Source organism: Orbicella faveolata, unplaced genomic scaffold (assembly GCF_042242905.1).
Source record: "Orbicella faveolata isolate gen_17 unplaced genomic scaffold, um_ofav_v1 contig_3, whole genome shotgun sequence".
Taxonomy (NCBI): domain Eukaryota; kingdom Metazoa; phylum Cnidaria; class Anthozoa; order Scleractinia; family Merulinidae; genus Orbicella; species Orbicella faveolata.
This window is the reverse complement of record NW_028301558.1, coordinates 6,957,421-6,985,134: the sequence shown is the minus strand read 5'-3', so window position 1 is coordinate 6,985,134 and position 27,714 is coordinate 6,957,421. Positions and strand designations below refer to the sequence as shown.

General features: G+C 38.6%; 1 protein-coding gene, 1 long non-coding RNA gene and 2 pseudogenes across 8 annotated transcripts; all 4 read right to left on the bottom strand.

Annotated features, from left to right (window-relative positions):
- Positions 1–2,502: 2,502 nt before the first annotated feature.
- LOC149106203 (uncharacterized) lies at positions 2,503–3,410 on the bottom strand (annotated as a pseudogene).
- Positions 3,411–6,905: 3,495 nt separating this feature from the next.
- LOC110039952 (collagen triple helix repeat-containing protein 1-like) lies at positions 6,906–8,628 on the bottom strand (annotated as a pseudogene).
- A 244-nt stretch (positions 8,629–8,872) lies between these two features.
- Positions 8,873–20,322, bottom strand: LOC110039951 (uncharacterized). Of its 5 annotated transcripts, none has more exons than XR_016209686.1 (4): positions 19,887–20,322; positions 17,761–17,812; positions 15,601–15,653; positions 8,873–8,962 (listed from the first exon to the last, which is right to left on the bottom strand). It is a non-coding gene; the product is annotated as an uncharacterized LOC110039951 (long non-coding RNA). The 5 variants fall into 5 exon arrangements; XR_016209687.1 differs by lacking the exon at positions 19,887–20,322 and adding an exon at positions 17,889–17,942; XR_016209689.1 differs by lacking the exons at positions 17,761–17,812; positions 19,887–20,322 and adding an exon at positions 15,726–16,147.
- A 1,138-nt stretch (positions 20,323–21,460) lies between these two features.
- On the bottom strand, positions 21,461–26,137 carry LOC110039938 (collagen triple helix repeat-containing protein 1-like). Of its 3 annotated transcripts, none has more exons than XM_089297789.1 (5): positions 26,091–26,137; positions 24,975–25,021; positions 23,090–23,223; positions 22,532–22,867; positions 21,461–21,944 (listed from the first exon to the last, which is right to left on the bottom strand). In XM_089297789.1, the coding sequence occupies exons 3-5, from the start codon at positions 23,171–23,173 to the stop codon at positions 21,588–21,590; spliced, it is 777 nt and encodes a 258-aa protein (XP_089153915.1). In that variant the 5' UTR covers positions 23,174–23,223; positions 24,975–25,021; positions 26,091–26,137; the 3' UTR covers positions 21,461–21,587. The 3 variants fall into 3 exon arrangements, with proteins under 3 accessions (XP_089153915.1, XP_089153914.1, XP_089153916.1); XM_089297788.1 differs by lacking the exon at positions 26,091–26,137 and adding an exon at positions 25,101–25,204; XM_089297790.1 differs by lacking the exons at positions 24,975–25,021; positions 26,091–26,137 and adding an exon at positions 23,721–23,738.
- Positions 26,138–27,714: the final 1,577 nt, after the last annotated feature.

The following is a 27,714-nucleotide window of genomic DNA, read 5'->3' as shown; positions in this document are numbered from 1 at the left end:
ATACGTGAATGACTTGAAGTCACTCTGGAATTCGTTTAGGCTGTTCCCGGCTCCCGGTAGCTGGGGACGAGCGAAAAAAGAGGGCGATCGAGTAAGAGATAAAACGAGGGGGACTTAAGAGCATGTCCACCAGAGGACCAGGCAGAGGTGATACATGCCATCTCACCGATTTCAGTGAAACTTGGCCTGATTGAAGGGCATACCCAATAACTCAAAAAGCCGAAACGGTTTCTCAATTGCAATTTTCTGGGGGGAGTTACACCACCCCTCTTCGTTTTTTACATAAATTCCTATAAATACTACACTAAATAAGGGTAAAAGTAAGGGGCTCTTAAACCTGATCAATTCATTCAATTCAATTTTGGCTGCACATGAGTGTAGATACGTCCTCCGTGAGTTATACACAGGAGTTTCACGTCATTTGATTGATGACCTGTCAATCAATGTAAGTTAATAACTACCCATGTAAAATGGCATAGCAAACTATGGTGATTGTGAGGCCAAATATCTCCGGTGGCCAAGTCCCTCCCAAAGAGATAGTTATATCACGGTTCAGTTCCACCTTTGGCCTGTACGAATCATTAAAAAAAATTTTGGAACCTGCTATTTGTTGTTCGCAGATCGAGCTCAAACCCTGCATATCTCGCACAAGATTTTAATTTAGTGACTAACATCGTAAAAGTTCCTGTATAAACTGCACCCGCAGATAAGCCATAACTTCAAGATGGAAGCTAAAATATTGAAAAGCAACATAAAGACAATAAAGTTTGAAGTGCGGTTTCAGAACACTGATACAGCGTTTGTTGCGAGCCTTCATATGCATTTAAAAGTCTTTAGATAACAAAATTTCACTTATTATACCTTCTCGTCTTCCTAATTCACTCTTCTTAAACTTGAGATGCTCTCTTGATAACATTATCGCTTCGCCGGAACATTCCATGACATTGAAATTCGTACGTTATATTGAAACGATGCGATGATGGTGCTTAGTAGCCAAGCTTTGAGATGTGGAGAGGAGTCTGGGCATCACAACACATAAGAGACCCCCTATTTACTTTAGAGGGATACTACGTACTATCAAGATCTTTGAAAAACTACAGCAGGAGAAAAACTTCACACAGACGAGGATTTGGATAATTCAATGGATGAATATTGCCGTTAAAGTGATAGTAGTCGCAGCTAAAAGAAGAACTGATAATGATAATTATATACAATGCTAATAATTTAATCAAAAAGGATTAACAGTACACTATAATACTAAAATATTCAACATTTTCTAACGCTATTGCCAACAGTATTAATACCACTAAAATTACTTACAATACCGATTAAAAAAATAACTAGATTGGCTCAACAATAATCACAATACTCTTTTTCGCTATTTACAATACTAACAAAGTTACAGTTTGTACCTATATATTATTTCTGTACTGACTTTCAGGTAGATGATTTGAAAATATATTACGCAAATTTCCGCCAAAGTCATTTACAAAGTGGTACTAGAAGCTAGCACGAGAGGTGATTTGTCGCTCACATTGATTTTCTTGCAAAAAATTCTAAGGGATTCTTGTGAGGACTTTGGCTGTCGTGCATATATTTCAATATGCCGTTGACAACCGCGAGGTAGACTAGTGTATTGATTTGTTGGCTTCCAGACGCCCGAGCCCACGTCTGTCTAAAACCTTAATCACCTCTATATAGCTGAATTGTAGCTTCCTCGTCTTGCCCACGCAGAAATCCTTACACCGAAAACATTTTGAGCAAACTAATGCGAGTATTGATGGTTGGGTCCCTGGTGTATGACGTGACCAACTTTTGAGCCTCTTTGTTGATCATTAAACAGCTCCCGCCGCTTATTTACAACTGATGCATTTAAAAGTGAAATAGGAAAAAAAAAACATGACATGAAAAAAAAAACAAAAAAAAACTGGGAAACCGACTAATACGTAGAAAATGGAAGCGTTGATACTTATAATTTCAGAAAAAGTTATGTTCATAAAAGTTCAGTGTCACTACAATTCCAACTCGCGCCGGATCTGTTGCCTTGTCCGGATGGCAGTGGCCTCCGTTGTCAAAACACCGTCTTCATCTTCATCTTCATCTTCATCGTTATCGTCATCTGCATGGAGAGATGCTGCAACTGTATCGCCAAGCAGTCTACCACTTTTATTGAGGGTTGATAGCCTGCTGAAATAGCGAGAAATCTGCGCAGTGGTCAACCACTGTTTTTTTCGGGAATCTCTTCTTCCCACTACTGTCCCGCAACCCCTTCATGCACGTTGCTATATCTCCCAGGTTAGCCTACTGGCCTGTCTCTTCCCCCAGCAGGAACACTTCCCGTAAATAGTTTCTCACATTTTCGGAGATGTTTACGGCATTTCTGACCTTTTTGAGGCCCCATCCTTCTTCTGCAGAAGGCATGCTTTGATTGCCAGGTTGGTCGGCAGTGCCTGCAGCCGAGGATGTAGGCACAGATTGAAGATATCCACCAGCCAAGGACTGTCAGGTTTCTGCCCATTTGCGTTTGACCTGGTCATACTGAGTCTCGCGTTCAAGTCTTGAAAGGTGCTTCCCCACATCGAGATGCCTCTGCAAAGCAGCAAATGACCGGTACACTGTGATGGATCCTTCCTCGGGGCAAGCGAAAGGGACCCTGTCTTCATCTTCTTGCTCTTCAAACTGGGTGGCGGGATCTAGCCGAGAGGGGCTGGGTTCAACAGGAGATGGTGCTACAGGTCTCACCGCTGTCTCCCACTTCCTCGTTTGGTCTTCCAAATGGTAGTACAATGGTAAGATTTTGTTGCTCCCTGTGGAGTACCCAACCGTGCCAGCGTAGCTGGGGTGAAGAATTTTCCAGATCCAATGTTATACGCCGCCATGCCCTCAGTCCTCCTCCCTCGTAGGAAAAGTTGTTCAGGGATTGTGCGCCTGTCATAGTGTGTTTTTGCATCGTCTACAAAGTAGTTTGTACCTTACAGACCGACGCACAGCACCCCTTCACGCCGCCATGAGACTCGATAGCTGCCTTCATAGAAACTGCCGTTACCACATCGTTTCCCTCGTTCACAAATCGCCTAATGTGACTCTTTATTGAGGCCATCCAACGGTCACATATATCTTTCCCCACCCGAGGCTCACTTAAGACATAGCGTGCAACTCTAACTCCCCTGCACTCCCCAAGGCTTGGTAAGGAGAGCAACAGAAAAGCGGTGTCATAACACCCAGCGTTATCCGACTTCAGAAAGGCTTCTACAAGGTGGGGCTTTAGTCCCTTCAGAGTTGCTAATGTGTGCTCTAGGATAGATTCAACAGCAAACCAATTGTGGTTACAGTCATCAAAGAGGTGAATAAAAGTTTTTGTCTGCAAATAATTGAAAAAGAGTAACTCATCATCTCCACCAAACATGACTCGGTTGCACTATCACGATCGTGTAGGTATTACCGGAGCGATTTTCAGGCCTGGGCATATGATCGGATTAGCTTATCTCCCAAAGCAAACAAGACAAAATGGAGCACCCTAGCTTACCCGGCATTTATTCGAGTAAATAATGTGAGACGAGTACCTCAACTTCACTGCCAGTTTCATCTTTCGTGATTACTACCGTCACATGCCAGGATTTCCCTTTTTTCCCAAACCAGTCTCTTTGGGTCTCTCTGAAACTCATGGGTAGTAACTTCATTGCCCAGTCCAGGATTAGGAGAGATTGATTGGCTGATAGACGATCGACCACGAAGGATTTGGCTGCATCTTCGTGGACAGCTCGCACAATGTGCGCCTTCCACTCTTCCAGCATAGGTAGAGCCCTCTCGACATCATAATTTAGCTCTTTTCGTCAGTATGTATCACTGCGACATTGAAATAAAAGAAGAAACCACGTTGCTATTTTTTTCTGAAACCGGAGCCACTAGAATTTGAATCGTTCATGCAAAAAATACGGAAATAGGCTCTTCACATTTTACCTCAAATGTACATCAGAGGAGGAAAAGGCTAGCTGGATATCGATGTCTACATTCCTCAAGTCATCACAGCGATCACAGCAGATGCTGTGTTGGTGCTGGCATGTCCCGCGATGATCACTGTCCGTCCACTGCTGAGGGCATACACGCTACAGTGGTCGGCACAGGGCTCCTCTTGGGAAATATGTATCTTAAAAATCTGACTTAAGATATTGTTTTGCCGCTTTTAGCCGACGTTTGATAGAGCTTGATGTTTGAGGAAACCTAATCGAGGAAGTCACGCCCACCTTCATTAAACAACTCCACGCGTGCAAGAGTTAGTTCTTTCTCAGAAGACACTTACACTTGTTTGGGATACAGAGATTTGTCGAAGATGAGCACTTATATCTCTAGACCAAGAGCTCAGAGGAAGAAGCTCGTTTCGTCGAGATGAAATATTACAGTGAGAGTCACAGTGCGAGGCAAAAGAACAGAAAGATTAGACATTATTTTCACAACTTAAAGGTCACGAAGAAAATGAATTTGTTGTGCTAAGGTCCCACTTACAAACCCCGACAAATTTGATTACTTTTTAGTGTAGACGTAATTATTTGGCGCACGAAACGTCACAGTTCATGTTTCGCTGAAGTTTTTACACAACAAGTTCAAGAACAATTTCACGAAAATATATTTAATAATAGTGGTTAAGAAATGCTATTGAAAAGAAGGAAATGTACTTTGAAATAAACAAGGCGAGAAAGTGTTTTTATTTAGCTGAAAATGGATAGTAACTACAAATATAATGTCCGTAATTTTGTCTCGGCTTATTGCAATAATAGTTTTTGGAATTTTTTTTCAGGGAATGTAAGGTTAATTTCTTTGTTCCAAGTTCAGGGTCATGAAATTGTACTTGAACTTATTATTCAAAAACCTCGGTGAAACATGAACTGTGATGTTTCGTGACGCCAAATAATTATCTTTGCGCCAGCGAGTAAACAAAGCAAGAAACTTCGGCGCATCAGTGACAATGTTTACAGTAGGAATAGTAAACTATTTCTCCCTTTGTGCCCATCAGAACCGCGAATGTTTGGGAAAATGCTAACATATTTTTGTGTGTGTGTGTTATGCTGGGATGTTCTCAAGTCGCTCAGTGAACGTGCAAACGATATAACGCATGTGAAAATCTGTTGCTCGGCTCATACGCGTTATGTATGCGTAATAACACTCTGTGCGGTATTGAAAAATATTTTTTCCTTGGGTAAGTTGGTCTCCGTGTATATTTTTCTTTCATTATTATTTCCAGTGAATTTTGGAGGGGGCGGTAAAGGGGGTAAGTAGAGGGTCAGTTGACCGGGGGTCAGTGTTTTGTTGTAACCCCTCTGATGTCACGTTTCACACGTTCAGTTTTTATCTAAATCGTTCGTCAGCTGCTACTCATATAAGTTGAGCGAAAATTTACACAAATATTATCAAGTTATCTTCATGAGAGTTGAGTGTCCAAGTATCGAAGCGACTCATCTATACGCATTGTGATGCCCAGACTCCTCTCCACATTTCAATAGCTTGGCTACTAAGCACTAATTCGTATCGTTTCAATGTGGCGTACGAATTTGGCTTGTTTCGGCGAAGCGATAATGTTATCAAGAGAGCATCTCAAGTTTGAGAAGAGTGAATTAGGAAGACGAAAAGGTATAACAAGTGAAATTTTGTTATCTAAAGACTTTTAAATGGATATGAAGGCTCGCAACAACCGCTGTATCAGAGTTCTGAAACCGCACTTGGTTGTCTTTGTTTTTATACCAATTAGAACTTAATTGGAACTTCAAACTTTATTGTCTTTATGTTGCTCTTTAATATTTTAGCTTCCATCTTGAAGTTATGGCTTATCTGCGGGTGCGGTTTATATAGGAACTTTTACGATGTTAGTCATTAAACTAAAATCTTGTGCAAGATGTGCAGGGTTTGAGCTCGATCTACGAACAAAAAAAAGCAGGTCCCAAAACTTTTTTTAATAACTCGTATAGGCCAAAGGTGGAACTGAACCGTGATATAGCTATCTCTTTGGGAGGGACTTGGCCACCGGAGGTATTTGGCGTCAAAATCATCATAGTTTGCTATGCCATTTTACATGGGTAATTATTAACTTACATTGATTGACAGGTCATCAATCAAATGACGTGAAACACCCGTATATAACTCACGAAGGACGTATCTACACTCATGTGCAGCCACAACTGAATTGAATGAGCCCCTTACTTTTACTCTTACTTAGTGTAGTATTTAAAGAAATTTATGTAAAAAACGAAGGGAGGTGGTGTAACTCCCCCCTGGAAAATTGCAATTGAGAAACCATTTTGGATTTTTGAGTTATTTGGTATGCCCTTCAATCTGGCCAAGTTTCACTGAAATCGGTGAGATGGCATGTATCACCTCTGCCTGGTCCTCTGGTGGACATGCTCTTAAGCTCTCGGTAGTTAGGAACGAGCGAAAAAAAGAGAGCGAGAGAGAAATAAAAACGAGGGAGGCTAAGGCTCTTGGTAGTTGGGGACGGGCGAAAAATAAAAGAGCGAGTTAGAGATTAAACGAGGGGGACTTAGGCTCTCGGTAGTTGGGAACGAGAGAAAAAAAGAGCGCGAGTGAGATAAGTCCTCCCTCATTTTTTCTCTCGCTCGTCCTCTGTTTTTTCGGTCGTCCCCAACTACCGGGAGCCTGGAACAGGCTAGAATTCGTTTGGCAGAAACGCACGTCAAACGTTCTGCGCCTAATTCAGGAACTGACCGAAAGCGTAATTGAATTCTAGTTCACCAGTAAGAAAATTCATCATATCTGTAACTACTGGCACAGGAGTGTACTCCAAGTATTTCACTAAAGCTGAAGTTGCAATTGGGGCGTACATGTACGTTTCGTTTAATCCAAGTTTGAAATTCCCAAGTAAATTATAAGGAAACTTGTGAATGAAACAAGACGGCTTTTTTAATATTGTTCCTGGACTTTATTTCTCAGCTCATACAGGTTTCAAATCCGTTGATAACGACTCGTGCAGTTTCTGTATTCTTACTATACTAAAGTTCTAGAAAGTACAGTTGATCACGGACTTGATCACGTGTAACGTGTTTACTGCTGAGCTTTAGGAACCTCTTCAATGAAGATCCGGGACATCGTCGCCCAGCCTGTCTCAGCGTCAGCATTTTTTTTGGCCAGTTTTGCAACTTCCAACCCAGAATCCCACTCGCACCTTTCCCTTGTGGATGTTATTACAGTGACCTTCAATATGGCGGTGACGGTGAAGATTGTGGTTCTTGCCGGTTTGCATGTAGAACACACCTTCAATGGAGCCAGGAGAGCTGCACTCGGCGCCATTGAAGGTAAAATACCAACGACTACAGCAGTGGTCACATCCATAAATCCTGAGGTTACCAGCAAAGTAGACATGGAGGGCAGTGTCTGTGAAGTTCTTGGTAAATTCACAGTTCTACAGAAGATGATCAATCAAATTAATCTGACACTAGAAAATAACTTCCAGCAATGAAGGGGCGAGAAACAAGTGAGACTTAATCATTAACATCAATGCAATTTTTAAAAACGCGTTAAACCAAGAGATTATTAAAGTAAGAGAGCTCATTATATATCTCTGTTAGTACGCGCGCGCTGATTGGTCAGTTTAGCGGCACGTTTTCTCCTGTACGGCCTACTAAAATTCAAAGTTGTTTTTATTGCCAATCTGTTTCGTGTTTTATCGCCAAGTATTCTTAACTTTTATAGCAAGTAAAAGTTTAAAATTTTCTTTTACTCTAAATTGTGTATTGAGGTGGCTCAAAACAGTTTCCAGCAGTCAGATTTTGATGGGTTGTTATAACCACCCTTTATCAGTTGATGCTTCAATCATAATATCAAAAAACTGCCGAATCATTGGTGAAAACTTTGCTATCATTTTCGTGACACCATGGGTTACCATAGTTCAAAAAAGGCACAGTGAAATTTTTTCATATTACTAAATTTTATTAAGGCAAAGTTTTAAAAAAATCTGTACATAGGGTTCAGAGCCCCTTAGAGTATTGAAAAATTAAGGTGGCTCTGAACCCTACGTACAGACTTTTTAAAGCATTTTTAAAAAATAATAACACGACTCGAAATTGTCAATAAATTACTTCCCCTCCAGTTGCAATCGTTACTCTTCCGAGAGAGAAGAAGGCTGAAGAACTAAAAAAATTTTGCCAAATCAAAGTACCCGGCTTATGACCTTCTCGTCATTAAAATGTTATCTCAAAGCAGTAATGTCTAGATCTTCTCTTGAGAAGACGGAGGTAAATGACAGAACTTTGTTGAATACATTATACACTCATGCTGTAAATCACTTGCCTGGATCACACCTGAGTCTTTGACATCGTTCCTTTTCCAGGTGCATTCTTTCCAGTTCATGTGCGAGGAAAGCTGAAGCGATCCTGGAGTTCCAATCTTACCTTTCTCCCCTCGCTGTCCATTTTGGCCAACGGCGCCATGGGTTCCAGACTCTCCCTTATCTCCTTTCTTTCCATCTGCGCCAGCTGGTCCCTTAGGCCCAGTCTTTCCCGGGCTGCCCTGGTCTCCTTTGGCTCCGTCGCGTCCATCACGGCCAGGTGCCCCAGGGGAACCCGGCATGCCATGCATACCGGGGATACCATTTGTACCTGGTTGTCCACCGTAACACATTGAGACCTGTGTCAGAAGAAAGATCAACACCTTGAGTTCTGCGAAGGTGCAAGCGATAATAAAGTGACACGAAGTGTCTTGATGTAACTCTTCGTCAATCTAGCTGGAAACTACTTCAACAGCGATGATGTTTATCAGCGATAATATCATCTGTACTATTCTTCTTTTCTTTCTTTTTATTTTTACTTTAACTCACACACCATAGAGGGAGCTACTCACTTGGTTTGCTGCTGACATTATTGGCGGTCGCAGAAGCCAGGGTAATCAACACAAAAGTCAGTAGAAACAACATGATAGGCGCTTTCTCTATACGGGGTTCTCTTTAATATGGTCTAGCCTGTAGAGACAAATTTCAGAAAAGTAAAACAAGAATGGTCGTGGTGACAGTTACAGTACCTTATAGAAATCTTGAGAACTGAGTCACTGTATTTCTACATTTTCATTAATTTTGCTAGTTTTATAGCAAAATCACTGCTTGAAAAATAGCTTAGAAATGTTTTTACTCCCCTTGAGGCTATGGAAATGAATGGAGTTCTTGATGTGATGGCCAATAACAAAATAAAATAAAACTGTGACATTTACATTTATATTATTGGTTTTTATACCACTAGAGGTGCTGAGTACTATAGCTAGTGGCTGTCGAGGGCTGCTACAGCTGTTATGAAAGCTCATTTTGATTCCACGTTTTTCTTTCGACTATGCAGGAGTGAAGTATTCGGCAAGTCTATCAGAGACTTTGCAACATTAAATTAAACGAAAGTATAAAACAGAAAGTGAAAATTACGATAGAAAGAAACGTTTCTTTGTATTAGTTTAAGTTTAAACCCAGGCAAGGTAAAACAATGGCTGTACGGCTCAGTCAATAAAAAGCCTACCTTCCACTGAGGCAGCGATCATCTGAATGAAAATGATACTGCTATCAGTGTATCACTTAATTTATCTTGTTATTCGGCGATGAAAATTCATGTTGAAATACGTTTACTAGCTAATTACGTGCAGATGTTGAACACTCTCATTGGTCAGATCATTTCTAAATTGATCAATGACGCGGAGTCTGACATTAATGCCAATTTGTTTTGTGTTGACAAGTTTCACGTTAAATCATGTTTTACAACTGTGTACGTGTTTTGGACCAAATATCATTACGAAAATACAAAATAGGCAACGACAACGAGACAACTTCTCCATTTTTAGTAGCAGGCTCCTTGAAAATGCATCTAAAAATGATTTAAACTTTTGTCTATAACGTTTTCAAAGAAAGATAACGGTACTAATACGTTTGTTGAGCAGATGGCGATAATCTGGGCTTCAGTGAAGTTTTGAAGCTGTTGTTCCAATTCTTGTTTTAAGGTGCTAGGATGTCTTTATTTTTCTCCCACTTATGACACTTGAACACATTTAACATAGTCTTAGAACCTTTTACCATATGAAAGTCATTTACTTGCCATTGAAATATATCTGCTACACCGTCAGCTCAGTGGCAGTCTTCTCTCGTCGCATGAATAAGCAAGGTTACCAGTGCATCAATCTGGAATAATCTACCAAGTCTGCGTTGAGCTTTTAAAAGCAAATAGCCCTTGAAGTGTCCGCTTATTGCAGGTTTTGTACAACAAAATGGCTCAGAATATTGGTGTCCCGGTCCGCTTAACAGAGAAGTCCGCTGAATTCAGGTTTATTAGGGCAGATGGCCATTGCTAGAGCTTTGCCTGGATTTAACGATCTTGGACCTTCGGTGATCCCTACTTTTCTTTCCAGAAACAGATTTTATTGACAATTATCTCCACATTGTCCAAAAATGAACAAAAAATCAAAGTGGGAAGTTAGAAAAAATTCAAGATTTCTGTCCACTGGACATCGAGTCCTGCCATGTTTCGGCTTAAAGGCGAGTGAAACTATGGTCGCTAAATGTGAACTTGTTCTTTAAAACCTCACCAGCTGGCTATATTCACTTAATAGATCCACTTAAACAATATGTTGTAGTAAACATTTCACTTCAAAGATCTAATTGCAATATTTTTGGGCTTGCAGATACTGTGGCCTTATTCGCTAACGAAGCCCGATTTTTTCGGATTTAGGGTGTTCTTGGGGGCATGTTTTCTCCAAAACGAAGTCCGTGATCCCCCCGTTTTTTACATTTCTGACTCAACTAACTCATCATCTTACAGTGGTAAAAGTCTCAGAAAAAAAATCAATATTGGAAAATTTTCGCGCGAACGTCCTTAATAGAGGGTGCCCACTTAATATGGGGTCCGCTTAATACAGGTTTCACTTTACCTTGTTCTTGCAGTTGATGAAATAATTGCAAGATAAGTATAACGCTTTCCTATGTGACAAGATTCTTTGAGCTTCATGTTAGTAAAAACAAGTTGTCCCCTGCAATAGCTAACAGTACATCAAATAAGCTTATTGCAGTTAGATAGTGTCTAGGTTGTCCGGTGAAATAGCGTCATGAATTCATGTTAATTTTGTTATAAACTTAACATGAGGTAAACGCTAAAACAGGTTCGGCAGATAATTACATTTTACAACCGAAATAATTTGATAAACAGTCACGTAGCTCTTTTCATACGGGCATAGGTTACTTTTAGTTGTTTCCCCATCAGTTTTTTTATAGCCCCAGTTACGTTTTCAGTGACACAGGATTTCCACGAGTCTGAACTAACCTCAACTGGTGAAAACGTTCTGTTAAAAATGAAAAGCAAAGCATTTCCTTTTTCTTTTCTGTGACTACTTTACAACCGGAACACTAGTTTCACATGATGACATGTATAAGTCACATCATAATGCCGGCAATGCATCATTTCATCTGGTGTTAACTAGCAATTATAACAAGTCTTCAAAGCGGGTTGTTTTACTCAAGCTGAGACCAGATTGTTCCTTCGCAAATTAAAATTAAATGATTTTGCGAGAGCGTTGGCACTTAAGAGTGAATGCCTACAAAAATGGACCTAAATCGCCTATCAATGGCACAAGTCGAGAAATTGATTTCGCTTGTATTTTGTCCATAGATAGGTCCTAGTAAGAATAGAAACGGCCCATAGTTAGTTTCTGCTAATACAGCTTTCTTTGGTAGAAATACGCCAAAAACGATTTCGACCCGATTGGGCTCAAAATCTACTTCCGGTTTTGCTGAATTTTCCGAATATTTGATTGCTTCGCGCTCCGCAGAACAGTTACTTGAGAATCTTTCAATGGATTTTATATTCAGTTCAGGTTTTCGTGGTATGACTGAGCGAAAAATAAAACAAATCAAAGTTAGTTTTGAGCCCGAAAAGAGATCAAACTGACACGCAAAATTTTACAGTGTGTGGCAAGAGAATTATTGCTTAAAAACATCGCCATATTTTTCTATGGGCTATAACTTTAAATACCGTTAAAACGTTTTCTACGGGTTAAATATACACCAACCTGTTAGGCTATCAAAAAACATCTCTGGGCAAATGGTTTCAAGTCGCCCGCCTTGGCCTGTGTTTCTCATAGATTTTGCCCAAAATCCGCCGTTGGAATGTAAACAATTGCGTGACGCGGATAGCCACACTCGAGTAAAATATTCGTTTCCAGCAATCCGATGAAAGCAATTTTTGAAACGTTGTGTGGATAAAATAATGGAAAATGTTTTTTTTTTTTTGTTTGTTTAAGTCAGTATAAATATATATGTTTTTTCATTTGCATTGCAACACCCACGACATCCCTGATAAAGAACGTTTCTACAGTACTCCGGGAAATGATTTTAACACTTGTTTATTTTATTGATTTCACTGATAACTTACAATATAGAGGCAGTTTTAGAGATACACTTAACCAATCCTCTATGGTTTATGGCAATTGAATCATTGACTGACAAATAAAGTCAAGTGGAAATACCATAATTTCTATAAACTACTAACTGCGTGATGGCATCTCAGCTCTTCTAGCTGTGTAGAAAATTTGTACCTGCACATTATGCTCAAACTCAGCTAGAAAACCTGGAATTTCTTGAATTGAATTAGCCCAGGGAGAAATTGCGTTTAAGTTTCGATCATACTGGGAAAAACTCCATCTTTTCTACTTTGGTTGTTTGATCAATTAACTGAAATTTGCAGATCATAACACTGGTAGAAAAATAAACATTACAGTGGTCGATCTAGGACTAGGTTTACACTAAAGGAGTTTTTTTGGATTCGTAAAAGTTCCCGGATTCATCAATTTTAGAGTATTCGGATTAGTAGGGGTTTACAGTGAAAGGATATTCGGATTCTTAACCGTTTACACACGACGATAACTCCGGGCACATTCATGATGGAATGGTTAACAAGCAGTTTGTCACCTCGACAACGAGAAATAAAATGCCTCCGAAAATAAGGCTAGGGGTAGGTTGAGACAGTCTGAAGTTTTCTTTCAACTCGCTGACCACGGTACTGTTGTCCATCATGTCAGGTCCCTCCAGGAAGTTATTCTAGTCTTTACTTAATATCTAGAACCGTCGAGGTTTTCGATCGTGCCATCGTCGTCATCTGCGCAGTAAAGTATAAATTGGGTTTCTGAGGAGTATGGCATTACCCATTATAAAAGTGATTACCTACACCTGAAACAGCACGAGGTAATCACCCAGCGACCGCCATTAAATGGCCATCAATGTGCCTACGACTCGACTACGACTGGATCATGTAATCCGCCACTTTCGTTCCACCGCAAACTCAAAAGATCACAGGCGGAAAAATATGCGGATTCGAGAGAAAATCGTTTACACGACAAACTCTCCAGATTTAAAAGTTTTGGGATTCAAAGTTCCCACTTTAAATTCCGGGGAGTTTTTTTTCGGATTCGTCCACTTTTGTGTAAACGGCAAAATCAATCCGGCACTGAAACGTTCCGAATTCATCAAGAATCCGGAACAATTTCCTCTAGTGTAAACCTACAATCCTGGCCATAAGTTGTTGGGACACCTCCCCCTTTTGCGCGCTAAAACCTTCGATTTCAACTACGTCATTAACGTTTTAGAACAAAAGATGAATAGAAGCAAGTACAATTGACCCCCCTCCCCCCTAGCAATGTTGCATGAAAACGAAGCTATTCTAAAGACTAGATCGGATGTGGGAAAAAAGGAAAAAGGGACAATAGAAAGTGGTTAGACAGTTGTGTTGGAACCAAACGCGATTGCTGAAAAATCGCTATTATTGGAATAAGACGTGAATATCTATCTTCTCGTCTCTTTAGTTCGAGAATACTCTTCTAGGAGGCGAACAATTCTTGAAACGTGGCTATTCTGAAGCTATTGTCAAGGATTTTTTTTCTTCAAGATTTTTATGAACATTGACAGGGGCAGGGGGGTAGGCGGGCTTACGCGGTTTTGGTCTTAAGAGAGGCTGCCTGTGAAGTCATCTGCCGTAACTGTCCCAACACTTTTGACCAGGATTGTAGTCTTAAATGAACAGCGAACATCCATCTTGTTTTGTTCGCGGAAGTCGGTCACGGAAGAGCGAATTTCAATGAAATAAATATATAATTTGATTAAGCAATTAGCCAAAAATAGGTTGGCCGCCAAAACAGTTTAGGGTTTAGCCTAACTCTAACCTTAAGTTTTAAGACTGAAGAAAAAAAGAAAAAAAAAAGCACTGAGCATTTCAGTTGTTTGAAACAGAAACATTCGCGCACAATGAACTATATGTATAGTACGTGCGTAACCTGGAAAGCAATCCGTCCAGCACAGTAATTGTTCAAATTAACAGCTTACCGAGACACTCGCACTGTCGATGCCTCTTATTTATGATTTAAACTTTTAGGATTTGTTTACTTTACTTTTTCCGACTTTTTAGCAGGAGAAAAGGCACTAAATGTGTTGGTACTAGTATAGTTCCACTGTTTCAGGAGTATACTTATTAAAGATTAAAGGTACAAATAAAAAGGTTTAACCGAAAATCGATCCGTCGAAAATCAATCAACAAATACAAATTTAATCACTGTAGCGTTGCTTCAGATCACGTAAGACTACAAACCAACAATATCAACTTGTCATTACGCTTAACAAATGAACTTCGAACGATTTTCTCTCTAGAACTCGCTCTTGTAATTAAAATGATCAAAGAAAGAACGACAGCTTAAAACGACATAGCAGTAACACCCGAACTCCAAGTAAATTGCTTTAAATTGACGTTTTTAATTAACGAAATTTCCAAAGCGATGACTTTCAAAATATTAAAGTTAAAAGTGGTCCATTATGTTTTTCTTTTTCACCCAAATGTTCTAAGATAGCCATCTGCGGTTTGTTGGAAACGAATTATGTATTCACGGTGACCGCCTGCGTCACGCAATTGTTTACATTCTGACGGCGGTTCAGGGAAAAATCTATGAGAAGCACAGGCCAAGGCGGGCGACTTTAAACCATTTGCCCAGAGATATTTTTTGATTTTCAAACAGGTGGGTGTACAGTTAACCCGTAGAAAGTGTTTTTATGGCATTTAAAGTTATAGCCCATAGAAAAATATGGCGATATTTTAGTGCTATAATTCGTTTGCAACACATCGTAATATTTTGCGTTTCTGTTCGATCTCGTTTCGGGCTCAAAAGAAACCTCGATTTATTTTATTTTTCGCTCAGTCATACCATGAAGACCTGACCTGAATGTAAAGACCATGGAAAGATTCTTAAGTAGCTGCTGTGCGACGCGCAAAGCAATCAAATTTTCAGAAAATTTAGCATAACAGGAAGTAGATTTTGAGCTCAATCGGGGCAAAATCGTTTTTCGCAAATTTCTCCCCAAAAAAGCTGCATTAGCAGAAACTAACTATGGTCCGTTTGTTTACTAGCTAGGGCCAATCTATGGGCAAAAAATGAGAAAAATCGATTTTTCGACTTGTGCCGTTGTTTGGTCCATAGTTATGGGCACTGGCTCTTAATTATTCACCTTCCTGCTTTTTCATCAGTTGAAAGTGTGGAAACTTTTTTGGAATCATTCGGGTACAGGGGGTTAACTTATCAACAATGAAAATAGCTGACCTGTACCTTTGAAATAACTCAGCGCTTGGGATGTTTAAGAGGAAATCAATACGCTAAACAGTAAAACAAAATAGAATCCAATGTAAGCGTATAAAACTGATCAAAACGAGAAAACACACATTTACTTGCCACTGTGTTCACAACTGAGTTGAAGATACTTCTTCCTACACTGTAGTTTAGCAAACTTTAATTTCATAACCAAACTGTTGTTTGTTGATGAACCTCTTGTCAGAACAAGTTTGAAGGACGAAAGATATATGTGATTTTAATATTTATTCTAACATACATTCTTATTGGTTAAAAAGGATTGTTTAGTCGTCGATTTGTCCAATAGGATAAAGTCTTCCATTCCTCGTTTGTTTCAGTGCCACGTTTCTTTTTCTTACTTTCGAAGCATTATTTCGCTGCTATTTCATGTGAAGAAACCAAAGTATCTGAAGACTTCAGATCCAACTGCCAGTAATAAATTTGTGCTTAACAAGAAAATAGAGAAGTTTGCCGCATATGCATGAGTCATTTTGTTAAGTGAAAAAAAAAAAAAAAAAAAAAGCCGGAAAGAAGACCATAAACACATTCATTTCTATTGTGTAGCCATCAAGGACAGGAAAAGAAACAACGAAAGCGAACTAACGTCTGTCTCGATCAAGCATGAAAAATTCACAAACCTCTGATCGCTATTCCTTAGAAATATTCGCTATATTCCTCGGGGAATATAGCGAATATACCCCTGCAATGATGTCCTATACCTTGGTTCACGGTTTGTTTTTGGCGGTGAAAACAAAATGGAAATCCGAGCGGTATATTTGGGATATGATCTAATTAATTCTTCGACTCGTAGAATCGTTACATTTGTGTTTGTGACCACAAATCTGGCCATTTACCGTCGGCGAGCTACGTAACTCGGTGTGTGACAAGAGTTATCTTGTTCGAACAAACCATGGTCGATTTCTGTAGGTGACCTACACAACTCGGAGGTTTTGTTCAATTAATTATGACGCAACAGTTGGTTGTCGTCAAACGCGACCAAGTTGACAACACAGAATACACAATTAAATGTTAGCTTTAAGACTCTTGAATAACATTGTGGTTGATTTGAGGAAAAGATAAATTCCTTAACCGCCAATGATCTCCCCATCAAAGCCACAACTTGAGTCCGCACGAAACAACCTCCACGTTTTTTGCTTAAGATTTGAAAATAAATGAATGCATTACTTGCGTGTGTTTAGCCCCTGAAAAAATCTTCGGGGGAGGGGGACAATATGTGAACCACTTCCCAACGAAAAATCTTGATTTTTCTGGTCGGGTGAGACACAAGGAGACCGAGACGAAATTAGTATACGTTCTCGTTACTCTCGAACGCGAAAAAACTTGATAACTCCAAATTCAGTGGGTAGCAATGTAACTACTTTTTCGATTCAAAGGCCAAAATTCAGTTCAAGATGAACTTGAACAAATTTTAGAGGATAAATCTCTCCAGTTGAACATGTATCATTCCATGTAAATCATTAATTTATCATCTACTAATTCAAGCAAAACGATCTTCGATTCCAGTTAAATCTTTGGTTCTCTAAGCCGTCTTTTCAGCAGTTCTGCCCTCAGAACATATAGACGGAAAAAGAAAATAAAAACTAACATGGTGGGTTGTTTTAATGGTCAGTAAAAAAAATCAATTAGCTGTTTTGTTCTTCCAGAAAAGTCGAAAATGTTAATGTTATCCAGCACAGCAAGAGTTGGTTAGGAGTCAATTTTCTTTTTTCCAAATGATTTTATCATTAGACATTTGCGTAATCAGGCATGACGAATATCATCATGGCAAGACGATAAATGCAATCCCTTTCTTGAAAATGTAACGTACGATACACTGACTCAAGGTACACATAGATTCCAAAACACGGCATGTTTATGTGGAGTTTCGAAGCAAAGTACATCAGTGTTAGGTCATGTTAGTGCTAATGGTCGTTTTCTGTTGAATCTCAAATTATCACAATACTGAGTACTCTTCTAACAATAACAATTTTTAACATTTTATGTTAGCTCTTTCCTCGTCAGTTGCAACATTCGGTTGTGAATGCCTGAGTTCTTGTTTGTTTTTCATTGCTAACTATGGACATTCGATCGCATTAACGAGATTAACTTATTGAAACAAAGGAAAGCCCTTACCTTGGAAATAGCTCAGTCAGTGCTTGGGACGTTTTGAGGGGAAACGAATGACCTAAATCGCATAAAACAGAAAATAGAATCAAATGTAAGAATTTAAAACTGATCAAAGCGAGAAAACACACACTTACTTATCTATGTTCACAACTGAGGTGAAAATACTTCGTCCTAGTTAATCCAACCTTAATTTCATACCTACACTTTTGTTTATTAATTTATGAACTTCTCGTCAGAACAAGTTTGTGGAATAAATGACATATTAAAATTGAATTTCCATTCTACCACACATTTTTATTGGTTGAAACAGTTTATTTAGTTACTAATTTGTCCAATAGGATGAAGTCTTCTATTCACCGTTTGTTTCAGTGCCATGTTTCGTTTTCACAGCAAGTGCTCTTTTGTTTAATCATTTCGCTGCTATTTCGTGTGAAGAAACCAACTTCACATCCAACTCCTAGCTATATATTTTCCTTCATATTAATAAAGAAACACCAGATCAGAGGATCTATTTTGCTGCATGGGTCATTTTGTTACAAAAATTCTCTTATAAGAAAACCATAAGAACTTTCATTTGTTTTCTCTATAGCCACCAATCAGATGCGAGATAAAAACTCAATGAAAACAAACATCTCATTGCATCGATCAGTCACGAAACGTTAACTATGCTTTGATCGCATTTCATTCCGAACTGTTGTCTATTGACCAGAAGTTTGAATTGGTTATTTGATCGTTTTTTGGCTGTGAATTAAGCAACGAATGTGGAAATTAAAATAATGAACAAACTGAAGCTCTCAAAATTGCACACGGGGGATTGATACAATGAAGCATGGACTGGTACTAGTGCTTCAAAACCAGAAAGACATGATTCAGATTGTATGTGTGAGTCATTATATTTGGCAATAAAAAATAATGATAAAACACCAAACTAAACGGATTAATTTGTTTTTCGATTAATTAAAGACCGAAGTCAGTTCCAGATGAACCTGGATGAATTTCAGTTGAAAGAACTACCTAGATTGAACATACGTATAAAATATAAACCTGACTGTAACGTATCATTTTGGATGTAAGAACATCTTCGATTCCAGTTACGTTCTTGATTCAAAGAACTAAAGCTTTAATGATGACCAAAAAAAAATGGACTGTTTGCTGTTTTTTTTCCCTTCCATTAAAGACCAAAATGTTTACGTAAACCTGTCTGAGCCAGCGTGGTAAGTGTAAAATTTATTGTTTCATTTATCATTTGCGTAACAGACAAAATTCGATCGTTATAACAAGGCGAGAAATGAAATCCTTTTCATGAAAATATAACGTTGGGCACACTTATAATGGCTAGATTTATACGTAGATTCCTAAACACGGCTGACTATATCAATGTTAGTCTCAATGTTTTGAAGAAACGTACGGTAGGGTAGCCCCATGCTAGTTTTAAGTCTTTAATTTCTCTTTTGAATCTCATCTACATCACGATACACGATAGCTGACAAAAACAATGTGTTACATTTTATATAGGCCTTCCCTCTCCATCTGCATCATACGATTCTGTGTACTCGATTTCTCTTGTTTGATTGCCGATGCAAAACTGACACAATTCCGAGCAGAAAATGAAAATTCAAAATATACTGCTACAGCGAACGTTTTTGTCCTACCGACAGTCAAGCCAAAACATTTATCAAACCCGCCAACCCTGGAGCTACTTAATCTGATACTTAAAATATAGATTTATTAACTAAATTCATCAGAAGTTACTTTTGCCGCTGTACTAAATCGGTAAAATCTATGTCGAGATCCCGGTTTCTTTTACAGAGAAGTACAAAAGGTTCATCAAACGAACTACAAGTGAGCTTCACGTAATTATGCAAAATCAAGAGACTGACTCGATGAAAACAAATCATGATTGCAAATTGTTGAACACATCGAGAACCTGTTTTCTTTGATAACTTTGCGAATATTTTGGAGGATCCTGAGATGAATTCACCCAATAGGGTCCGCAAAATTTGTCTTCACGATATGAGTTTTTAAGGGGGTCGCAAATTTGCTTTTTCATTGAATTTGAGGGCAATATTTTTGAAGCGAAATAATTGGACACAGTCGGTTAGCAACTCTAATTGAATCTATAGATCACTTACCTGTCAAGTAACTTAGTGCCTCGGGCTTGTCTGAGGGAAAACAAAAACCGCTGCGGAAAAATTCGGATTGCATCATAGCGATAGCACAGTTCAAAATGATTGAAAATAAACCAGTTAACACATTGCGGCAACGTTCTACCGCCATCTTCTCTCACGTAGTTGATTTTTTGTCGCTGTTCAAAGCCTGAGTGAAAATATTTTTCGTAGAATATTTAGAGACGTTCTCGTAAGGACAAGAAAAGTGAAACAGCATACAGATTTAATGTTATTAAAATGTTCATTCTAACGTGCAATGCTATTCGCTAGAACGTTTTCTATAGTCACTGGTTAGCCCAATAGAATCAAGTCTTTCATTGACAATTTGTTTGTGACGCGTTTCATTCAAACCATATAGCTACCTGTAATATAACTATCTCGGTGTGATTTTTGATCTGAAAAAAAAAACGAAAACAAAATGACTCCAGGTTACAGTAAAAGTAAGAAAAAACTGATAAATAGAGCGTCTATAATTTGAGTGTTACTCGGCGAGAGCACCTTAATTCATTTAATTGATTATATGATGAATTTCAAAACATGGCTCTATGTATAATACATGCTCATGCGAACTTCAACATCCGAATTTATCCTAACGTCTTAGATTAAAGCTTTTGTTTTCCTATAGCCACCTTTTGCTGCCTGCTTAATATCGGTTTTCAAAACTGACTGTAAGTTTCTCCTTTTGAACTCAATGTACGCACTCGTGGCAGTCATTAAGTTAATTTTTGTTGAATATTTGTGCACGTTGCGTTCTGAATAACCGAGTTCTGTTATCGCTAAGTAGCAGAATTACACTTTAAGCCCGGTCCGTTTTGTCCGCAAATTCTGCTATTTCTGGGATTTAAATCTGTCTGATAAAACAAAAAATAGCGCAAAAACCAATATAACGAGACTTCGCACTACAACGGTGGCTTTCAGTCAGTAATCGAAATATTTTAGTAGCTTGTTGAACCCATGTTTTCGTTTTATGAAAAATTACTGTTAATACCACAATACCTCACCAACTTTCGTGACTTAGCAAAGAAAATTGGCTTCATTAACCGTCCTAGTGATAAGTGTGTAATTGTAAATTTCTTTATAATTATTGAAACATACGAAGGAATCATCTTGCAGGTTTGTGATTTGTTTTTGCCAGGAATCAGGATTTATCGCCGGATCGGAGGGGACTGTTTATTTTATTACAGGAAAAATACGAAACAAGTGGGCTAAAAAAAAAAATTAAACATAAATAAACCGGGTAAGACATAGAAACTTTGTATTTAAAAGCGTGTGATTTTGAAGTTGGCATCAAACGTCAATGATGCAAAGTACCCTGGCGTTCGTGTTTACAGAAACGCAGGTAAACATACTTTAATTCAAACAATGAACAAAAGGGTTGAATTCCGTGCTGTACGAAAATGCACTCATTAGTTTTTAGGTACTTTTACTGGTGTGTATCTCTAAGTACTTCAGCTGTAGCTCAGAAATATTGCTTGTTCAACCCGTGTTGGAAATTCGCAAGTTAATTATAAGGAATCTTCCGACTGAAACAAGACAGATTTTTGATTACTTTCCTGGACTTTATTTCTCAGCTGATACAAACTGTCGAAGACAGCAGAGCAGTTTATCTACCCTTACTATACAACAGATTTCTTCTAGAAAGTCCAGTTGATCACGTGTAACGTGTTACTGCTGAGCTTTTGACACCTCTTCAATGAAGATCCGGGACATTGTCGCCCAGCCTGTGTAAGCGTCAGTATTCTTGTGGCCAGTGTTGCAACTTCCAACCCAGAATCCCACTCGCACCTTTCCCTTGTGAATGTTATTACAGTGACCTTCAATATGGCGGTGACGATGAAGATTGTGGTTCTTGCCGGTTGCCATGTAGAAGGCACCGTCAATGGAGCCAGGAGAGCTGCACTCGGCGCCATTGAAGGTAAAATACCAACGACTACAGCAGTCGTCACATCCGTGAATCCTGAGGTTACCAGCAAAGAAAACATGGAGGGCAGTGTCTGTGAAGTTCTTCATAAAGTCACAGTTCTACAGAAATAATCATTATTATCAATCAAAATAACCTGAATTCAGGCAGTGCTTGTAATTTTGTTTGCCAGGAACAAGTGAGAGTATTTGGAATGAAAATAATAAGCAACGTCAATTTGAAATAAGATGTTTAAAATTGCATAATAACTATGCTAGAATATATGAGCCGAGAATACTGAAAAAAACTTAAATGAAAGAAACGAATTATCCAGTATTAACATGGAAACGATTACCGGGCCTGCACATTGTGAACGTATCCCATTTTAGTCAGGGTGATTAATCTTACGAGAACTCTTCGTAACTATTTCCTAACCTCAAGAGCAATAAGTCGGCTGAGAATTAATCTTGCCGATGATTAAGAATAGCACTCGACATTCTCGGTGAAATAAATGCTAACTCATAGCTCATGTTTAGATCTTTACCCTTAGCAACAGAGGTGAAGGCTGGGAAATCTAACAAAAATGCCAAATCAAAGAGCCCGGCAATAACATGTTATCCTATAGTAATAATGTCCTCTGTTAAGAAGACAGAATCAAATGACAAAACTTTGTTGAATAAATTCCAAGCTAGTGCCGTAAATCACTTGCCTGGATCACACCTGAGTCTTTGCCGTCAACCTTTTTCCAGGTGCATTCTTTCCAGTTCATGTGCGAGGAAAGCTGAGGTGATCCTGGAGTTCCACTCTCACCTTTCTCCCCTCGCTGTCCTTTTTGGCCGGCGGGGCCCTGGGCTCCAGGCTCTCCCTTATCTCCTTCCTTTCCTTCTGCGCCAGCTGGTCCCTGGGGCCCAGTCTTTCCCGGGCAACCCTGGTCTCCTTTGGCTCCGTCACGTCCATCACGTCCAGGTGCCCCAGGGGATCCCGGCATGCCATGCATGCCGGGGATGCCATTTGTCCCTGGTTGTCCACCGTAACACATTGAGACCTGTGTCAGAAAAAGATCAACACCTTGAGTTCAGTGAGGTCCAAGCGATAATAAAGTGACAAGAAGCGTCTTGATGTAACTCTTCGTCAATCTCGCTGGAAACTACTTCAGAAGCAGTGATGTTTAGCAGCTATAACATAATCTGTACTATTCTCGTTCTTTTCTTTTTTTTTATCTTCTTCTCTGTACTTTAACTCACACACCATAGAGGGAGCTACTCACCTTGTTATCACTTGGTTTGCTGCTGACATTATTGGCGGTCGCAGATGCCTGGGTTATCAGCACAAAAATCAGTAGAAACAACATGATCGGCGGGCACTTTATACGAGGTTCTTTTTGTTATCGTTTAGCCTGGCCTGTAGAAATAAATGTCAGAAAAGTAAAACAATAATGGTCATGGTGACACTCACAGTACCTTATAGAAATCTTTGACAAACTGAGTCACTGTTTTTCTACTTTTTCTTTTCTGCTCGTTTTATAGCAAGATCATTGCTTGAAAAATAGCTTCAGAGAAATGTTTCTACTCTCGCTGAGGCTATGGAAATGAATGGAGTTCTTGACGTGATCGCCAATAACAAAATAAATTAAAACTGCGACATTTACATTTCTATTATTGGTTTTTATACCACTAGAGGTGCTGAGTACTATAGGTAGTGGCTGTCGAGAACTTCTTTGGCTGTTATGAGAGTTCTTTTTGATCCCACGTTGCTTTTCTTTCGACTATCTATCCGAGACTTTGCAACAACAGAAAGTGAAAATTACGCTACGAAGCAATGTTTCTTCGCACCAGTTTAAGTTTAAACCCAGGCAAGGCAAAACAATGAATGTACAACTCAGTCAATAAAAAGCATACCTTCCACTGCGGCAGCAATCATCTGAATGAAAATGATACTGCTATCAGTGTATCATTTTATCTTGTTATTCGGCGTTGGAGATACATGTTGAAAACACGTTTACTAGGTAATTATGTGAGCACTCTCATTGGTCAGATCACTTATAAATTGATCAATGACGCGGAGTCTGACATTAACGTCAATTTGTTTTGTGCTGACAAGTTTCACGTTAAATCATGTTTTAGAGCTGTGTACGTGTTGTGGACAAAAAATCATTACGAAAATGCAAAATACGCCACGACAACGAGTCAACTTCTCCATTTTTTAGTAACAGGCTCCTTGAAAATGCATTTAAAAATGATTTAAACTTTTGTCTAGAACGTTTTCAAATAAGGATAACGGCAGTAATACGTTTGATGAGCAGATGGCGATAATCTGGGCCCATGGAGTGAAGGTTACAAGTTTTTGTTCCAATTCTTGTTTTAAGACGCCACGACCTTTTCTCGAATTTATGGCACTTGAACAGATGTAACAAAGTCTTAGAACCTTCTTTAAGTCATTTATATAGTTTTACAATGTAGCTGTTACACCGTCAGCTCATACGGCAGTCTCTTCTTGTCGGGTTACTGCCTGTGATATATCTGAAAAAGCATGCCGATACTGCAAAGAAGTTCTTATCCAACATTTACAAACTGACAAGTTACGAAAAAGCTTTCATTTTTATCCATTTACGTTTTCTTTTCTTAAGGATCCTTTTTGAATTAAAAAATCAACAGCATTGATGGTAAGAGCGTCTACTGAATTATCCAGAAAACGATTTATTTGATATAACTTACTTTCTAAAAATTAGAACAGCAACAACAAAAAATTCGGTTATCTATGCTAACATTTTTGAAAGAAAACGCGACTTCAGTGGGACAGACTTAATACAGATACTCTTTTGCGCAAAAGGCATATCGTCCAACAAACATATTGATGAGTCAACGACAGAACTGATGTCGTTTCACCTTGAAATCTAAGCAGCGTCAATGATGAGATTTTAATCCCATTTTGTATCATTATCAAGAAGAGCTGATACTAAGCTGATGAGCGCAATTGCAAAATGTAGTCTCATTTAAAACCTTTTCAGTTTGTTCCATCTTAGTTTGTAGATTGTTTGTTCCGCCAAGACGAAAGCTGGAAGACACTGATAATTTATATTATGCTGGTTTTAGAGAAAAAAAAGTTTCACAAAAATTGCTCTGGCGGGACGCGCAATGAACGAAATCACTTACCTTTGAAGCAACTCAGTTCCGGTGTCGTCTGAATGGAACTGAAAAAGCTAAACAGGGAAGAGAAGAAGGAGTGTTAGATTGAACAATGTTAAAACAAGGAAAGAGTCCAAAAAATAATCAACTTACATTTTAAACTTATACAGTCCTTTCTCCTCGCCGTTCAGAACACGAATGAACTCTTTGTTTGTTAGTCAGGCATATTGAACTTTGTTGCTTTGTTTGTCGGTGTGAGGTTCGCGTAAAAGCAAGTTTCTGAAACAGCGTACATAGTAAAATTCTAATTTTCATTTTCACAAGCAAAGCTATTCGCTAAAACTGTTTGCTTTCTGCTATTTGTCCAATGAAAAGACGTGTTATATTTTTACATTTGCTCAGTCTGTTTATTTCCTCATAGTTTTTTTTCTTTTTTTCACGAATGAGTGCGAGTCAGCGTTCTTTCTGATTTCTTTTTTTAGGATGCAATTCCACACTAATTTTTCAGCCAAAAGGCAACTTAACTGCAATGAAAAAAATTCGGATGATAAAGAAAGAAGAATATTTGTTTTTACACTCGGATGTCGAGTCCTTGATAATAAATGGTTTAAACACGTGCCCCTGTGATGGAACAAAGTCCAAATGCAGACTCTGGATAATGTTCTAATTCCTTCTGTCTGTCGTACGTCTGTCTTAATCTCTAAAATGAAATAAATAAAACCTAGCAGCCCGGCCTTCTACTTTTGTTCCTGTTCAAATGATCAATTCAACCTATGTTGTGCATTACCACAAAACCTGTTAACGGTAAGGTAGCAAACAACGGAAAAATTTTTTTCCCTTTATAGCAATAACTAACATAACCACTCTAAAGAGATTGAAAGAGAGTCTTAATAAACACTTAAAATGAGTCTTATTTGTGAACATGACTTTACTCTTATTAAAAATATTAATGTTGAAAATCTTACCGCTAAATTCTCTGTCAACTAATTGACCCAAAGTGCTGTCTGTGAATTAAGTGATCTAATTTTCCAGTATGTCTACCCTGACTACAGTTTAAGGTGTGCACATATAAATATTTTGTTTTCCTTTTCTTTAAATCTGCGAAATTGGTGCATGCTTCTCAGTTAACGCTAGATCATTTACCTTTGAATAAACTCAGCCTCTTGTGTCGTCTGAGCGAGCACACAAAGCTAAACAGTAGAACAGAAAAATGAACATAAGATTTAACATTAAAATCGGTTGAAAAGAAAGAGTTCTAAAAAAAAAAATTTAAACTTACATTGTTAAGTTCTCCAAGCTAGAAAAAATTCAAGCAAGTTTTCTTTCCTTGACTTACTGACCACACTGTTTGTTGCTTTCTTTGTTTGTTTAGGAAAATTTTCGTCAGAACAAGTTTGTGAAACAACGGATTTGTTATGTTTTTATTTATCTTTCTAACACGCGATGTTATTCGCTATCTATGTAGAACGGTTTGTTTAGCCGTGGATTTGTCCAATAGGATGGAGGTTATCATTCTGTCACCTTTGATCCTGCTGTAATGCAATATCAAACAAACCAAAGCCGTGAGTCACTTCTTGTCTTTTGTTAACGATAAGTAAAAAATAATTGAATCTTTGTTTAAAATAAATCCCTGCTCAAAAATCAGGATTCACTCAGAAAGGCAACACATGCCATCCTTACGAATACTTATACTTTTAAATGTGTTAGCCCCAGTTACAACAAAACTTGAGGTTACGAAGATTATCTAATTATCCGCTCTCTTAGGCTACAGTGCAAATCTGCTGTGGCTCTTAAAGGCATAAAAATTACTTATGGAATAATTGCACTAGATTTAGATTTGAAAACAGATCTGCTGACTAAAAACTGAACACCTATCAGTGAAACATCGAATCACCTCATTACACTGTACATGAGGAAATCAACCACCTTGGAAAGTAGAACACAGTTCTGTTCTATTTTTCTTGCAAATTTATACTTTTCCTAAGTATCAGGCAGCAGGAATATTGGCACAAAAGTCAGTGCAATCTAGCAAACCGCGAAACTCGCTAGAAGTCACCCGTGACTATTAATATCTTTCGAAAATGCCTGTTTTGTTGCAAATATCTCTATTAATGCGTTTCGCGTCAAATTTGAAACGAATGAAAACAGAAAGCATTTACAAGCTTCCCTACTGAATTTGATAAGACAAATCTGGTGCAGAGAGCACAAAATTCTGCCAAAGAATAGATTTCTCAGTCTTAGTGGCTTTCAAACTGAGAAAAATTATAACCTGTATCACAGCGCACGTTAGGGCACAGGTCTTCGTTTGCTTGAATCGAGGAAGAGACTCGATCAGACTTACAGATGAAAACCAAAATGAGGTAAACAAAGGCTGTTGTTTAGCAATATCGACATCTGCTGTAATTGAGCAGATTCCCGGCTTTTGTGGAAAATTTGTTATGTTATCATTGAAGAATAGTGATTTCCTACATTGTAAAGTGTAATAAATGCAAGAAGTAAGAGCCAGAAAACGTTGATTTATCCTCGATTACCCCGACAGCATAATAGTGTTTGCATTCACTGTAAACATTTTACATTGGAACATGTTGTGGAATAGCTTGAATAATTTTAGGGTCAACTGAACAATGTAAGTGCCAAGCTTCCGTTCAGTTGGCTTCAAACGAGAATACCTGGACTCCAAGAAAGACTGGAAACATAGCAGTGATGAATCAATCGAAATTGGTTTGTTATTTTCCATATTTAACTGCCTGACTTTGTCTTAATATCA